The sequence below is a fragment of the Podarcis pityusensis genome (assembly GCF_964106645.2).
Source record: "Podarcis pityusensis genome assembly, chromosome: 1".
NCBI classification, from domain to species: Eukaryota; Metazoa; Chordata; class Lepidosauria; order Squamata; family Lacertidae; genus Podarcis; species Podarcis pityusensis.
In genome coordinates, this window is record NC_138028.1 from 138133546 (window position 1) to 138151718 (window position 18173).

Sequence of the window (18173 nt, forward strand, 5' to 3'; positions counted from 1 at the left end):
CATAATATAGCCAACTTCAGCTGGGTGGTGCCTTGAGTTTATACCTCCTCTTAAGGACCGAACTGTTTATGAAAAGCCATACATTGCTTGTTATTAACAAGAAGCATTTTTCCTCTCATTGTATCTGGCCTTAGGTTGGATGATTGATGCTGACAGTCGGCCTAAGTTCAAGGAATTGGCTGCTGAATTTTCTAGAATGGCTCGAGATCCTCAGAGATACCTGGTCATCCAGGTGAGCAGCTCTGCAGTAGACTTTCTCTCTGAATGGGCTTTCATAAGATCATTTTAAAGGTTACACAGGGATGAGCTCTTTTTTTACTATCAAGTAAACATTTGCAAGTGTACGACTACTATTCCTGGTTTCTGACTAATGTTCCAGAATAATGCATGAGTTTTCCAACAGAGTTATGTCACAAATACATTTTGGAGAGTTGTGTAATCGCATAATCTTGGTATTTTAAAAATTTTAATCTGCTAAGGATGTGCAAAGTTGTCCTTAGTAATTTTGGTAGTCAAATTAGGGATGGGCGAATCAGTCTATTTCCTGCCCATGTCATTTTCTGCTATAATATGCATTAATCCATTTTTTTAAATGCACCAATATCAAATTGCATATTTTCTCATATATATATATGTAGAGAGAGAGAGTTTTCAAAAATCAAAATGCACATTAGGTAGTATGAAAACTTGTTAGATAACTAAATCCCAATCTGATAATTAATCTGGGAGGTGAAGACTAGGTCGATTCATATCAGAATTCACAAATAGTACTGAAGTTCTCAGACATCCCTAAATCTAATGAAAAACTCCTTTTGAGTTTCACTGAAATTCCTCAGGCAAAATCCAGTGGGTAGCCTATGGGTGTACAAAAGTAGAGATGGACAAACTGGTTTAAATTTTGCATGTGACTGATACAAAAACCATTCTGTCCTACTTGTCCTTGCATGTATGGATTCTTTTTGAATTGACACCACCATTATCTGAACCACCATTTATAACGTGGTCCAATGGATGCCTTTCAAAATATTATTTATTCTTTACAGGGTCCAGCCACTTGTGACTAGTTAACTAAAAAGCACAGCTGCTGCTGTGCAGATTGAAATAGAACTAGAAATGGCCCTTTCTATCACCATCACATGGTGATGGGGACATTGAGTGAGTGGAGTGGAGGCACACATAGCTGCCCCCATTGCTAGATCACACAGAGGTGCTGCATCTTCCATCTGGATTTCCATCCAAGAAGAAATCACGATAATTTCAAAGGGCAATGTTCTATGGTGTCTTTCTGCAGAAGGAAGAAACCCTTCAGAGGAACAGGAAGGAGGGCAGTTTTCAGCATTGTGTCTCTCCCCTCCAGACCCTCAGTGCTCCCCTTGCAAATCTGCTTCAGAGGGTCCCCAAGATATTTTGCCTCTAAAGAAATCCCAGAGTCTCTCTGAAATTCATTTTAAGGGAGAGTCTGAATGCAACTAGTTTCACACGCCTGCACTTAAGATACTCACTGGAGTAGTGTGTGGTCCTTTGCCTGCACATGGAGAGATCACCATAAGGCTCAACAGAGTCCTGTTTCACTGCAACAGCCCATTCCAGAGAATGACAACTCTTGTCAAGTTATGAGTTTCCTGGAGTTCAAGTAACTTGACAGACCAGTGGCAGAGGAGCAAGATGGATGTGGAAATGGCCTCCAGTGCCCTGGACTCCCATGGAATGTGACAGGGGCGGAGGAAGAAAGAGGACTCTAATTCTAGATGGATTGGGAAATCTGTGGTCTGTTTTGTCATGCATGATCTTGTTGAGATTCCTGTATTGCAGGGGGTTGGACTAGATGACCCCCAGGGTCCCTTCCAGCTCTACAATTCTCTGATTCTGTGTTGCTGGACCACAACTCCCATCATCCTTGACCATTGGCCATGCTGCTGGGGCTGATGGGAGTTGGCATCAGCAACCTCTGGCCTGCCGCAGGTTTTCCATTCCTGGCTTATAGGGATCTCTGCCTGTACTGGCTCTTCTCCCTTCCCCTCATTCAGCTAAAGAGCTGTATATAGTGAGAAAATATTTTCCCCATCACCATTTGTGTGATTATGCTATTACAAGGCAGAACAACAAGTATAAAATGACATTTCAGTTAAATTATTTATTTTACTTCAAACCCAAACACTTTTTACATTTTCATTTAGCATCTGCTCTGTAAGTGATTTCTTTTTTAAAAAAGAATATATACCAAATTCTCTTATTAAGATGAATGGAAAAAAGGAGTGCTTTTCCCCTTTCTTAAAAACTGAATGCAGCTATTTAATAAAACCAGCACCTTAATATTCAGTTTCCATGCTCAAGAGAGCCTTTTTAAGTACTGTAGTAATTACTCAGATAGAGGTAAAATGGATTGATTCTTTTTTGCTTATTTGGGGGCTTCTTTGGCCAGTGTTTGCACAAAGTGGCTTCAACTGAGGCACTGAGAAAAAGAGTTAAAATGTGTCAAGAAATATTGCCAACTTGAACAACGTCAGCTGTTGCCTCGAGTGACATTGCCTGCCGTGTTTCCCAGAGTGTCAGGCTTCTGTTCCTGCAAGGGCCAGTGTTGAGAAGGAAGTCTGGGACCTAGCTGGTGGAGCACCGCAACCAGAAGCAGACGAGTGTGACAACCTCAACAGCCCCCCCCCCCAGTCCCTGATCCCCTGATCCTTTCACCTGGAGATGACAGTAATAGAGCATCAGGCCTGCTTGCAGTGAGCTATGGATTTGTGCAGGCGGCTAAGCACCGTCTGCATCTAGAGAGACTTAAGTAGTTTACCTAAAGGAATACCTCTTCCCATATCAACCCTGGGTTAAGACCCTGGGTTAAGATCTCCTTTATCAGCCAATATGCTACATAACAGCAAAGGTGAGGGCTATCCCATCATCAGCACCTCAACCTCAGGAAAAGAGATTCCACCCAGGCATTTTAAATTCTTCTGAATTTCAGTTTTGTTTTTAAGGATTTTAGTTGTTACTAGTAGTAGTATGTGTGTACACAAAACTGAAAAGGGGTGATACATAAATGTTTTAATTAAATAAAATATAGGGATAATAATACTAACGTACCTTAGAGGGCTGTTGATGATTTTTAGTGTTAAAAAAATTGCTAAAGAAATGATGGTGATGGTGGTGATTATAACAGAATAAGGATATTATGAAAATTATTTCTGTCTATCTCTGTCTACAATCATTTTAACTTCAGTAAGACAAACATTTCACAAAAATAGTCAAACTTGTCAAAAGCAGATGGCCTGGGTCATCCTTCACCCCCAAATAGCACCATTATAGGAATGTAGAAATAATAATAATGGGGTTTTTGTTTGACTGATAACAGTTATTACACTTCTGTCATCATATTCCCAAGTTTTGACCAAGAATAATTTCCTTCTTTATTTAGTTTTAAAGAGCCGTTCAGAAAATGTGTAAAGGACAATAGAATTTGATTGGAGAAAATATGAGAGCATAATGCACTTGTATAATAATGGAGGGCAACAAGAATAACTAGACAGATAAGAGTCTATAGCTATAACAGAAAGATTATTGGTAAGGCGAAATAACCAAAGGATGATTCCCCCCCCTTCTCCATCAATGTACCATATCTAGGGTGACGATCGCATGAAACTCCCAAGCCCAAATGACAGCAAGTTTTTCCAGAATCTTCTGGATGAGGGAGACCTGGAAGACATGATGGATGCTGAAGAATACCTAGTTCCTCAGGCATTTAACATTCCTCCACCCATCTATACATCCAGGGCAAGAATGGACTCCAACAGGGTAAGAGCAAACAATGATGTTAAACCAGAATCAAATGCACACAAAGCCAACTGGCAAAGTCATCCGCAGACTCAGTTTAAATATCACGTTCAATGAAGCCCACATTTTCCTAGGAAATGGAAGCACAAAGGGAACTCATTATTAATACTAGTATTATTTATTTGTCTTGTTAGAAGCTTACAGTGGTGCCTCGCAAGACGAAATTAATCCGTTCCGTGAGTCTCTTCGTCTTGCGGTTTTTTCGTCTTGCGAAGCACGGCTATTAGCGGCTTAGCGGCTATTAACGGCTTAGCGGCTTTAAGAAAAAGGAAACAAACTCGCAAGAACTTGCAAGACGTTTCGTCTTGCGAAGCAAGCCCATAGGGAAATTCGTCTTGCGGAACGACTCAAAAAACAGAAAACTCTTTCGTCTAGCGAGTTTTTCGTCTTGCGAGGCATTCGTCTTGCGGGGCACCACTGTACTTCAAAAAGTCTCTAAGTGACTTGTAGGAAGGTTCAGAGCAAGAAAGGCGCAACATACAAAGCAACACATTTCAATAAAGTGGTTCCAACAACCCATAAACAGCTTACTCCTGAGTAGGTGGGTATACAGCTGCAGCTTCAGGAAGACACTTCATAGCTGTTTCACAGAAGCATGGAGAGATGCCCGATGAACATGGCTCACATTGACACATACATTCAGCTAAGATTGACCCACTGACCTTAAGACCTGGATGTGCCAGTAACGTGTCATCCTGCCTGCCTGCAAGGACACTAAATGCATTCATGAGTTCAGCTAGCTCTCTCCATATAAGCATTTGTATCTATTTTAACCAGGTGTATTTTTCCTTGATACAAAGGGTCAAATTCAACATAGCACTAAATTTTTATTTTTATTATTTATTTAAATGAAAACCAATTTAAAATGAAAACAAAACCACAAAATACTGGTATAAATACAAAGCCATTTGACGCACCTCACCCACTAAAAGAGACCAAGGGTCTAAAGTAGCCTGGGATGGTGCCCAGCATGCCTCCCTGGGGAGAGCATTCCATCAGCGGAGAGCCACCAGTGAAAAGGCCCAGCCTCTAGACCTCCCTTGGAGAGGGCATATGGTGAAAGATCTCAGATGATGATCACAAGGTCCAGGCTGATTCAAATAGGGACAGGAGGTATTGAGGTCCAGAGCCACCTAGAACTTTATAGGTCAAAGCCAGCACTTTGAATCGGTCTTGGAAACTAATTGGTAGCCAGGGCACTCATGCCAGAATTGCTTTTATATATCCTGACTGTCTTGTACTGGTTGGGAATCTGTGCATCAAATTCTTTCCCAACTGTAGTTAGTTTCTGAACTATATTCAAAGGCAGCCCTGTGTATAACATGTTGCCTAGATGTTACCAGGGCTAGTGAACAAAATTATTTAGCTGAAAACAATCCAAAGTAATAATTTGCACAAATGTATTGTGAGCAAGCCACTGAAAGGTAAGTATGCTTTAATCATGATGGTTTCAGTGGCATTAACTTCATGTTTAACTGGGAGTACAACAGAGCAGCTTCTCCACTGATGCAGGAGGTCCCACTCCCAGCACTTTCCCAATACACTCAGGGAAGGCAGCAGTGGTGGGCATTCTGCACTCCTTGTTAGGTGGGCTCAGAGGAATTTATTGGGCAGTGGTTTGCAAACTGGACTTGATATGTTCCTGGAAGCATGTCTGTAGAGCATGCATGGTTGCCTCATTGGGGGGGGGGGCTCCATTGCTGGTTTCCCTAACTGAAATACAGTTGGCTGTGGATTGAGAAAGAAGCTCTTTCAGCAATGCAGTTTAGGACCATTTGGAAGATAAAGAGGAGTAAAGTTTTGAGCAGCTAGATGGAGGAGAGCTGAATAGGATCCTTCTATGGAGCCCTGTTTGCATGTGGGGGCTGGAAGGCAGGTGCGTCTCACCTGAAGCTCCTTCAAAACCAGAGGGGAGGATTAGCAGAAAGAAAAATGGGGTCAGACCTTGTGTACTTTTGGCTCCGTGTCTCTTGACCACTAATACAATATTATTTTGTTGTTGTTTAGTCGTTTAGTCGTGTCCGACTCTTCGTGACTCCCTGGACCAGAGCACTCCTGTCTTCCACTGCCTCCCGCAGTTTGGTCAGACTCATGTTTGTAGCTTCGAGAACACTATCCAACCATCTCGTCCTCTGTCGTCCCCGTCTCCCTGTGCCCTCCATCTTTCCCAACATCAGGGTCTTTTCCAGGGAGTCTTCTCTTCTCATGAGGTGGCCAAAGTATTGGAGCCTCAGCTTCACGATCTGTCCTTCCAGTGAGCACTCAGGGCTGATTTCCTTAAGAATGGATACGTTTGATCTTCTTGCAGTCCATGGGACTCTCAAGAGTCTCCTCCAGTACCATAATTCAAAAGCATCAATTCTTTGGCGATCAGCCTTCTTTATGGTCCAGCTCTCACTTCCATACATCACTACTGGGAAAACCATGGTTTTAACTATATGTTGGCAAGGTGATGTCTCTGCTTTTTAAGATGCTGTCTAGGTTTGCCATCGCCTTTCTTCCAAGGAGCAGGCGTCTTTTAATTTTGTGACTGCTGTCACCATCTGCAGTGACCATGTAGCCCAAGAAAGTAAAATCTCTCACTGCCTCCATTTCTGCCCCTTCTATTTGCCAGGAGGTGATGGGACCAGTGGCCATGATCTTAGTTTTTTTTTGATGTTGAGCTTCAGACCATATTTTGCGCTCTCCTCTTTCACCCTCATGAAAAGGTTCTTTAATTCCTCCTCACTTTCTGCCATCAAGGTCAATAGTAATAATTATTACTATTATTATTATTATTACTTTTATATATTTATTTATACCCCGCCTTTTTTCCTCAAGTCCGCTTAAAGATAAAAATAAGAACTGCTAAAAGCATAGAAAAAAAATAGCAAACAATTAAGCATTGATAGAATTAAAACTATATACATATACAAAATCTGTTTAAAACATACAAATAATTACAATAAAAACAGCACGGCCTCTTCATTAAAAGCAGTCTGTTCTCAAAAGCCTGTTGGAACAAGGAAATCGGAAGGACAACAAGGAGGAGGGAGCCAGTCTAGCTTCTCTAGGGAGGGAGTACCAAAGTTTGGGCATAGCCACCGAGAAGGCCCTCCTCCTTCCCAAGTTGCAATGAGGTCCTGAGAAGGAAAAAGTTGTCCCCCTCTCAGCTAAGGCCCCAAGTAGCAGGGCTCAGAAAGGGCCAGCCATAGAAAGCAGTAAGTACTGAGTTAGAGTGAGCCAATGGTCTGGCTTCCTGTGTTCATAGAAGTCCCTTTTAGAATAACATACACTTTCAGAATTAAATAACTGGTGGTTGTAGGACGTATACACAAAACAAGTGAAATGCATTTAAAACTCAGTCCACATGTTTGCCCGGAAATTCTGTTTCCTTTTGGTAACTTGAATATACCCTTGTTTGCTCTAATGAACATTGACATTAAATGGGCCCATTATAATTGGCGCTATTATCATGAATGGTGAATAAATTGATGCAGCTTAAACAGTTTATGTTCATTGTTACTGGAAAATTAAATTTTATGGCAAAGTTTCTGTGCTCTTTAGTAAAGCAGGCATGGAAAGTTGACATCTAAAGGGTCTGGAACTCTTTCCTAGAGATTGAATTTTTTATCTAAAATAGGAATAAAAATGAATGTCTCATTAAACTATCCCATTAGTTGAATGGATTTTTAAAAAAAGAAAGAAAAAGAAGGAATTTCTTTGCCAATGCTGGCACCAGGATTTGGGGGGCTCTTAGGTCCTTATCTCCCTGAGTCCCATTAGCTTGAATGAAGGACACATAGAGCATGATCTCGTGGCCCCTCTGGCCTTGTTCTGTCCTCCATGCAAATGCCTTTTTGGCTGGTCTCTGAGCCACAACAAATTCTTGCCCCTTCCACTCTTTGGTGCCAGCCTTCTTCCTGCTCTTTGTACATGGAACAAATCCCACTTTTTGGGTGTGAAGCAGAGAATAAAACTCTAAGTTAGAGAGAAAGTGGTATGATGAGGTATTGTGGTCGTGGTGTCTTTCCTGTTGATTGTAATTTTGATGATTGCTTTGCATGCTTTGCATGCAGAAGGTCCCAGGTTCAAATCATGGGGTTACCAGTCATAAGAATCTCAGGTAGCAGGTGATGTGGGAAGCCTTTGCCTGGAGCCCTGGAGCACAGCTGCCAGTCACTCTAGGCAGTCCGGGATAGATGGACAAATAGCCTGGTTTAAGGCAGCTTCCAATCTTCCTATTTAGAGTCAGTTCTGTCAGGTTGCCTCTTGATAGCTGCTTTTCAGTTTAACTAGAGTTAGCAAACTGTAAGTCTAAAATTCTAATTTATTTTTTTTAATGCTCTCACTCTTGAACTGGATAGAGCTACTCACAAGCCCACATAATCAACAAATCAGCAACTTCAAGGACAAACCAGCACTGACAAGAACAGGCTGACTAGAGCCTTTCTACCCGAAGGGCTTGGTTTATTTACTTGCAGGGTAATTTGCTTTTTTTAGGAAAAAAAAGTTAAAGCCTTCAAAAACGTGATCCTCCATCTTATCACCTTAGGATTCTAGCTGAAGGGCCATTGTTTAGCAGTAGAACATATGCTTTGTGTGTAAAGGATTCCACACACTGTGATGTTGTTTCTAAAGTGTAAGGCGCTGTATATATTCATTTAAAATCCCAAGTTCAGTCCATGGCATCTCCAGGTAGTGCTAGGAAAGATCCCTGTCTCACAGCCTGGGGAGCCACAGCCAGACCCTGTGTCAACCATGCAGTGCTGGGCTAGACATACCGATGGTCTGAGTTGTAGAAGGCAGCATCCTGGCTCCCCCCAAACTCTGACACCTACGAGGCCCAGGCGACCTGCATGAGAGCAGGAGATTTATTACAGGCCCACTGCGATGACTACTTTGATAGAACACGCGGCGGAAATTCATGTGTGAGCAGTATATGGTACAAGCCACAAACCAGCACAATGTTGTGGGTTTCCTTCCTGAAGAGAAAAATGGCACTGTCTGAATTGGTCTGAACAATCTGATGTGAGAAGAACTGGGGTGTGTGTGGGGGTGTAAGTATAATACATAATCATATATAATCTATATAAAGGAGCCATATATATTTTTACTGCAATGCTATGGAGGAAAATATATTTTTGCTAAGACCCAGGAGACTGCCTTCCTCATTATTCCCTGTTTTTCTTAAGGAATAATCAGTGATAGTATAGGAAACAAAGGCAGGGGCCCAGGGGTGAAAATAACATTTAGATTTAAAATGTTAATGATTATTTTCTCTCCAAATCTTTCTTTCATTCTTTTTTGTAAAGTAATATTACCAGTAGATTCCCCAAACTCTTCTAACACCTGAAAAATAGGAAATCTCATCAAGGCAACCATTCTTTCCTTTAAGAGGCCAGGAGTGCCCATTTATGGGCTTCTTTAACCATCCCCCCCAACAACTGTAATAAAATTGGGGAGATTATAATCAACTTTCTATTCACATGTCTAGGCTGGCTTCTCGCTGCCCTCCCCCCCCCCCCGCAGATCCATCTCTAAGAGCTCCCCTGTTCAGGCCAGTCAACATGCTGTAATGATTGCTGCGCTAAAGGCTTTGGAGAAGATGTGCTCTATTTCATTCTCAATGAGGGCTGATGGCTTTTGAGAGGCTCAGAATATCCTGTGATTACTGTGTAAAGTAGACTGGGGGAAAAACAGGGAAAGGAGGGAAGGGGCAGGTGAAATGCGTTCATCAAGCCTTTTTTGTGCTTCCAACCCATCTCCTCCTCCTCGCAGCACATCACAAACATGTTACCTTTTTGATTCCCTCTTGAGGAATTTCCCCCCACTCTAAAGTTCAGAACTCCAATCCTACTGCACTATCACACAGAGCTTGGTTTCACTGCCAACTCCAGGGCCTAAAAATATAGGAGCCTGGCAATGTATCGCCCTTGAGACATCACAAGGCTTTTCGTTTTGTTTTAAATTTAGACAGGATGGGAGGATCAGAGAGGCAGTGTGAAGCAGTTGTTCTCAAACTTTTTTCCTCTGGGCTACACTTTCAGAATAAAAATTTACTCATGCCACATTAAAAAAATAATAATAATGCAAGGGATTATGCAAACTGGAAAAAGATGTGAAGGGGGTGCAAAAAAGTGGGAGTGTCACTGTAGCAGAATCTCCAACCATAATATCCAATCCAATAGACTCCCAGCAGTAAAGGAATATCACTCTCAAGAGCGATCGTAGCCGCAGGCCTGCCAGTGGCATTCATGGAGGCCCCAAGAGCCAAGAATATGACATCCAAGTCATATACTTCCATGCTGAGGATGTCCACACAGTAGCCAGGCCCAGAATTAATTAATTCTTCCATTTATATTCCATCTGCCCTCCAAGGACCTCAAGGCAGCAGATGCTATTCTTCGCCCTATTTGAACCTAGTTCTACCCAGTTCTCACTTCCCTGAAACTCTTCAGTAACTCTCATTCCCACGCGTAGGAGTTGCAAATCTCCCCTGTGACATCTTTCTGCTCCCCTTGCGTGCAGGATTACAGCCCTGCAGCAGCAAAGGAAACCACACACCCCTCACTAGCATGCACAGGCCCAGACAACTGGCGTCACTCACCCTAGGACCTGAATCTTCTGGCCCCACAAACAACCTGCAGACGGACACTCCTTTGACAGGTGCACGCACACACCAGCCATGCGCCGGAGGAAATGCGTGCATTCCCGTCACAATGCCCTCCCAACTCCATGGCTTGGGAGCCCTGCTGGGAACGGGGAAGAGAAACACTAGGGCAGGCGTGGGGAGCCTTTGGACCTCTGTTGCTGAACTGCAGCTCCCATCTGCCGCAGCAAGCACAGTTGGTGGCCAGGGATATGGGAGTCATACTTGAGCAACACCACCTAGAGGGCAAAGGTTCCCCACACCTGCGCCAGGATATCATGCTCACAGGGTGCGGTCATGAGAGTATTATGCTACTGGCAGAGTTATTTTCCTTTCCTTTCCCAGTGATCCCTAGAATTGAAGCTGCCCTTTTCACAGCTGCTGCCCACTGCTTCAACATCTTCACTGAGCCATCCACGATGACCCCGAGGTCTCATTCCTGGTCACTCCCTGCTATTTCAGGCCCAGGAGCCATATATGTGAAATTAAAATTATTGCCCCAACTTGCATCATTTTACACTTGTTTTACATTGAATTGCATTTACCGTTTTGCCACCCATTCACCCAGTTTGGAGAGATCCTTTTTGAGCTCTTCATAATCATTCTTGGTTTTAACACCCCTGAACAATTTAGTATCTTCAGCGAACTTGGCCACCTGCCTGCTACCCAATAACTCTCAATGGTTTATGTACAAGTTAAAAAGCGCAGGTCCCAATGCCGATTCTTGGGGACTCTGCTTTCTACATCTCTCTATTGGGAGAACTTACCATTTGTTCCATTGCTTGCTGCCACTTACCCAATTCCTGATCCAGAAGAAGACCTTTCCTCTTATCTCTGGGCTTTACCACTCCACATCTTCATTGGGTGGGCATAAACCAAGGATGGGATTGCATTTTTAATCTCATCATAGATCTGGCTACAATTTCCTTAGACTAGCTTCTGCAACTCAGCACATTCAGTAACATTGAGGAAGTGGAAGCTAATGCACTTGGCTGCATGCATGCGCACCCTAATAGCGCCTCCAGTTTTACCTCGAAATCTTTGTGGCTTCAAATGCATGCTTTATTTGACTTTCTGCAGTACTGTTTTATTCTGGATTGTTTTATTTGAGGTATTAATGTGTTGTAAATGGCTTTGAGATCTTTTATTAAAATATATAAAGCGGTATAGAAACAAAATGAATAATAATAAAAATAATTTAAGGGGAAAAATTAGGACAAAATAGGAACAGGGATAGCTAACAGAAGCAAGCACTTCTCCTTGAAAACAGAGTCAGGGTGTATGAAATAGTGGAAGCATTCCCAGTGCTACTGCCACTGTGGTCAGCGTATGACAGTTTCTTTGATTGGAAATATATTTAATGTAATGCATCACCACCTTCGCCGGCCCTCTCTGACAGCCTGCGAGAGTGGAATAAGGGAGCCAGAGGCCAACTGGTCAGCAGGTCTCTTTGAGTCTCTGTTCCTGTTCCCCTGGAGTCCTACTCCTCAGTCCTGGCCCAGCACCAACCAGGAGAGTAAGGCTGCTCAGGAGCTGTGAGGTGGAGAGTGGGGAGGGTCCTGCTGTTCCTGCCCCCCCTACTCAGATTGGCAAGAGCAGGCATGGAGCTCAGGAGCTGCATGGCTGTGGCCTATTTCTTGCAATTAGTGCTCAGGGAATGGCGAGCCATCGACACACTCCGCCACTCCCCCTTGTTTCTTCCCCCACAGCCTGCTGGCTCGTTATCTAGCTCATTATTTCTTTCATGAAAAGAATGCAAAAACATGCAGGGAAGGTCCTTTCCCCTTTGCTTTATTCATATATTCCATTTTGCTATGCCTCTTTTTTGGGGGGTGGGAAATGTCCCTGTCTCCTTTGGATGTGGATTGAAATATCCTTCTTTTAGGTTCTCCTAAGCAAGGCAGCGTCTGTCTGCTTTATGTTCCATACTCAGAAGAAAACAATGTGGCTCTGGGGAAGAGGTGTGGGTCCCCTCCAGGGAGCTTTCTCCAATTTGAATTTCAGTTCAGTTCAGATCTGCTGTAAATACAAGCCTGTTCCTTTGAAATATTTGCTCTGAGCTGATGGGACGGCTCTGCATTGTATTTTCTATCTGCTTTTCCGCTTGGGTATCTGTAGGATATTACACAGATCCACTTGCATAAACCAGCTGTCCTTATTCCACACAGAGCTCTTTCTGAAATCTTTCAACTTAGTGGAGCAGCTATATCGTCTTGCCAGGGTAGGAGGACTTGGTTCATTGACTTTTCCCGACATGCTTCCTATTAATTGTTTCTGTGGATTAGAGTTTAGGAGCTATGGCCTAACATTTCTTAAATGGTCAAGCAGAGCATCTGAGAGCTGCTTGGGCTATGTGCCACACACTTCCCCAAAGGTTGCATTGCTCAGGAGCAGGGCTCCACATCGTGCAAAATGCTGAATCAAACAAAATCAAGCCGAGATTTACAATAATGCAAATACTGGTGCAGAAGCCATTGATCCAAATAATTCAGGAATTTAGATTCCTCAAAATTTTCACTTTAACCCCCTCCCTGTCACTTTTGTGGGAATACTGTAGCCTTCCTTCACCTGTTTCCTTCCAGAGGTTTTCGACTATTACTTCCTTCTGCTCCAGCCAGCAAGACCAATGGTTAGGGATGATGAGAATTGTAGTGCGGAACACCCCGAGGGCACCATGCTGAGGGAGCCTGAAACCCAATATTAAGCCCCACAAGGAAGTGTGGGGGATTCTGGAAGACAGATACATAGTCTAGGACAAATGCCCACTAGGCAAGGAGCATCTCACTCTTTTGCCTTATTTCATATATAGCACATTTTAAGAGTTGATGCCAGATTATTTCCTGCTGCAGAAGATGACAAATTTGTATGCAAGGATCAGAAACTGTGCATTTATTTATGCCATGTGAACTGGCACCCCCCATGCTGGCCATCTGCCCCTAAATCCAGCCTTGGAATAGGTCTATGAGTGGCTGTTAGCCATGACAGCCAAATAGAACCTCCACATCCAGCACATTCTTACGTCTGCAAAAGAGTGGCTATTCAGGGTGGGGCGCATACCCCCATTTACACTCCCAACAACGCCGTGGGGTAGGTTAGGCTGAGAGAATGGTTGAGCCAGTGAGTTTCACGGTGAAGCAAAGTACAGTATAGAACCCTATAGAATCATAGAATCATAGAGTTAGAAGAGACCACAAGGGCCATCGAGTCCAACCCCCTGCCAAGCAGGAAACACCATCAGAGCACTCCTGACATATGGTTGTCAAGCCTCTGCTTAAAGACCTCCAAAGAAGGAGACTCCACCCCACTCCTTGGCAGCAAATTCCACTGTTGAACAGCTCTTACTGTCAGGAAGTTCTTCCTAATGTTTAGGTGGAATCTTCTTTCTTGTAGTTTGGATCCATTGCTCCGTGTCCGCTTCTCTGGAGCAGCAGAAAACAACCTTTCTCCCTCCTCTATGTGACATCCTTTTATATATTTGAACATGGCTATCATATCACCCCTTAACCTCCTCTTCTCCAGGCTAAACATGCCCAGCTCTCTTAGCCGTTCCTCATAAGGCATCGTTTCCAGGCCTTTGACCATTTTGGTTGCCCTCCTCTGGACACGTTCCAGTTTGTCAGTGTCCTTCTTGGACTGTGGTGCCCAGAACTGGACACAGTACTCCAGGTGAGGTCTGACCAGAGCAGAATACAGTGGCACTATTACTTCCCTTGATCTAGATGCTATACTCCTATTGATGCAGCCCAGAATTGCATTGGCTTTTTTAGCTGCCACGTCACACTGTTGGCTCATGTCAAGTTTGTGGTCAACCAAGACTCCTAGATCCTTTTCACATGTACTGCTCTCAAGCCAGGTGTATTTGTATTTGTGCCTCTCATTTTTTTTTGCCCAAGTGCAATACTTTACATTTCTCCCTGTTAAAATTCATCTTGTTTGTTTTGGCCCAGTTCTCTAATTTATCAAGGTCGTTTTGAAGTGTGATCCTGTCCTCAGGGGTGTTAGCCACCCCTCCCAGTTTGGTGTCATCTGCAAATTTGATCAGGATGCCCTTGAGTCCATCATCCAAGTCGTTGATAAAGATGTTGAATAAGACCGGGCCCAAGACAGAACCCTGTGGCACCCCACTAGTCACTCTTCTCCAGGATGAAGAGGAACCATTGATGAGCACCCTTTGGGTTCGGTCAGTCAGCCAGTTACAAATGCACTGAGTGGTAGCATAGTCAAGACCACATTTTACCAGCTTCTTTACAAGAATATCATGGGGCACCTTGTCAAATGCCTTGCTGAAATCAAGGTAGGCTACATCCACTGCATTCCCTTCATCTACCAGGCTTGTAATTCTGTCAAAAAACGAGATCAGGTTAGTCTGACATGACTTATTTTTCAGAAATCCATGCTGACTATTGGTGATCACAGCATTCCTTTCTAGGTGCTCACAGACTGTTTGCTTAATGATCTGCTCCAGAATCTTCCCTGGTATTGATGTCAGACTGACTGGGCGGTAATTATTTGAGTCCTCTCTTTTCCCCTTTTTGAATATAGGGACAACATTTGCCCTCCTCCAGTCTGCCGGGACTTCGCCTGTTCTCCAGGAATTCTCAAAGATGACTGCCAGTGGTTCTGAGATCACATCTGCCAGTTCTTTTAATACTCTTGGATGCAGTTCATCTGGCCCTGGAGACTTGAATACATCTAAACTAGCCAAGTATTCTTATACTATCTCCTTAGTTATTCTGGGCTGTGTTTCCTCTGCTGAATCATTTGCTCCAAATTCTTCAGGTCGGGCATTGTTTTCTTTATCGGAGAAGACTGAGGCAAAGAAGGCATTGAGGAGTTCAGCCCTTTCTGTGTCCCCTTGTTTGCATTTCACCATCTTCTCCTCTGAGTGACCCCACTGTTTCTTTGTTCTTCCTTTTGCTACAAACATACCCATAAAAGCCTTTTTTGTTGCTTTTAACCTCTCTAGCAAGCCTGAGTTCATTCTGTGCTTTAGCTTTTCTGACTTTGTGTCTACACGTGCTGGCTATTTGTTTGAATTCCTCTTTGGTGGTTTCCCCCCTTTTATGGTGTCTCCACATTACTCTGCATCTAGTGTGCTCCCACTGCTAGTTTTTAAGGCTGAATTCATATACGCCATATCAGTCCTGTCGTTTCCTGACAAATACAGCTGTATAATGTGTTTTTCTCAAACCAACTTCAGTCTGAATAGAAAACCGGATATGGAATGATCAGTGATATGAACATTTGAGGCGGTCATTGCGCATCCGCAGATGCATACATGGATGAGAGTTTCATGAACAGGAGTTCCAGGAGGGATTGCATGGGCACAGAAGGGGGGGAAATGATGTTCATTGGGTGAAGCCATCCCCACCCCACCTATGATGTCAACAACACAGTACAAAGGGGAGGGAGGGAGGTGCCTCGCTGAATTTTATTTTATTTATTTTTAATAATTTTTATTAACCGGCCAATCAAATCAAATCAAATCACAATAAATTCCAAATTACAAAGCCGAATTTTAAATTTTGTTGAGGGGACCCATATTTCAAGATCCGAAGGGGGATTCTGATCATCTTCTTGCTACTGCGTTAATGTCCAAATCAGTCCAAACAAAGTTCATAATTCTATCCAGTCTTATCTTGCTGTTTCCACATCACATCTTGTTCATATATTTTCTCTTTTTTCTTTATGATCTCTTCTGATAGTCTCCTTAAGCCGATAAACACCAATAATAATCCTGTGTGAATTTTTCCGTTCTTCCAATCCTCAAATCGAGATGGTTTCCATATATCATCGCCTTCATAGATAACATCACTCTTTCCATCTTTAATTACAGAACTGTCGTTCTTAAGTCCCTCTGAGGAGTTTCACCCACAATATAAAAACAGCTCTATTTCTCTATTTCTCCTCCCAGACTTAAGTCCTCCGACAGAACTTCCCAATATGGCGACGGCACTTTTAACTGCGTCATTCCAAAGCCCTTATACATTCCACGCTCTTCTCAAAACATGCTTTGGTTCGAAAGTTTATCTCCACACAGCCTTAAATCCACAGCTTAAGTCCTTAAAACGACATTTCTGACTTGCGAGGGGGGGATTCTTGTTTAATCACATAAAGGAAAGAAAGGAAAGTTTTCCCCCCCTCCCCCATCAGTCCCTTTGCCATACCGAGTCTTGGCGTATCTTCTCATGATTTATACTTGTTCCTCCGACTCGTCTTGTTTTATCAGAGATCTCTTTTGTTAGCAGTCTTTACTCCCCCTCCTTCCTTGAAATATGTGCATTCGCTTTATCCAAATTGTTTCTTTTGAAGTTCTTGCAGCTAGTTCTTGGCGCGGATCACAGACGGCGTCCAGGAGCGCCGAAATCCCACAGGAGGGCATTGTGCCTAGTGCCCCCATCCCCACAAATTCGGGGGTGGTATAGGGCACAGCAGGCAAGGGCAGTCCCCCCCCCAACAATCCTGGGGGGGGGGTAGGGAGGCTATTGACTCCCATCACAGCCTCCAAATTACCTTGTGTGGGTCGGAGAGATGTTATTGTCAGCCATCTTCTGATGCGCCCCTAGTGGCCCCTCCGCCTCACTGAATTTTAAGCTGCTTATCTGAATCTGAACCCTGAGATTTCACAGGGACACATCTAATGATTTCCTTGTCAATTAAAGCCTTAGGTGCCTGGTTCCATTACCTCATTTATCTTCTTCTGTATATGCAAATTTTTTATATCAATTTTGCAAATTAGGGCAAATATACTGCCGGACAAGCAGGACTTAATTGTTCACGAGATACTGAAGCAGGCATAGGAGGGTGAGAAATCCTGGCAGTTGGGAGCTCAGATCTTTGTCTTTGCTCGTTTCAGTAGTGCATATCTTCATACAGCTCCACTGAAATAGTCATTCTTTAACCTTTGCTGAGAAAATCGCAGCCCTCTCGTCTAGTGTGAAATTAGCAGGCAATCAAATACAATCCCTAACAGAAAGTGACACCAATAATGCAGTCACTTTTCAGATGTGTCTGTATCCCCCAACAGCTTCAGAGCAGCTGAACAGCAAATGTTTGTGCAAAAGTACAAAGCTAGGGAGTACAAGGTTTGCAGCAGCGATGAATGAGAGCCGTGGACGCTTGTGTCCTGAAGACGCCCCCTCAGTGCTACATGGTAAGCGTCAGAGGCACTGATCTCCTGTGTTTCCAGCTGCCTCAAAAGCAGCAAATGCAGCTTTGAAGGAGGATCCTTTTTCCTATCACCACAGGGAGGACGTGTAGCCATGGAGGAAGGGAAGCAGCGAGAGAAACCAGCCCTGAATGATAATGGGGACAAAGCTCTGATCCAAGGCAACAGAGTATAATGGGAGGGACCATGCAGAAGAACGATTTGGGTGGCTGTTCCAGTGCAGACTGAAGTCCTGATGCAAATGCACGGACATGTGCTTTAGCCCCCTCGTTGCACTTCTTAGGCTTCCAGCTCAGCAGCAATTGTGTTTCCTGACCAAAGTGACATTTCCCTACAAGACGTAAAACATGTGTCTGTTTCCTGGATGAACCTGGGCAAATATATGCTCCAGCACTGCTTCTCAAAAAGCTGTCCAACAACACTTCTTGGGTGTAACTGAGATCCAAATTCTATTTTTTTTTTATAGTATTTATTAATTTTCCAACCGTTTAAACACAACAAAACAGAAAAACACAAAAAAAAACCAAAAAAAACCAAGACTAACAA

General features: G+C 43.4%; 1 protein-coding gene across 5 annotated transcripts in view; it reads left to right on the top strand.

Moving 5' to 3' along the window:
• The window catches only part of ERBB4 (erb-b2 receptor tyrosine kinase 4), an 836864-nt gene that overhangs the window by 800369 nt on the left and 18322 nt on the right, over positions 1-18173 (top strand). For all 5 annotated transcript variants that reach the window (XM_081015663.1, XM_081015662.1, XM_081015664.1 and 2 more), the window contains 2 exons: positions 135-232; positions 3619-3789. In XM_081015663.1, the coding sequence (XP_080871789.1) occupies positions 135-232; positions 3619-3789 (269 nt within the window). The remainder of the gene's footprint in view (positions 1-134; positions 233-3618; positions 3790-18173) is intronic.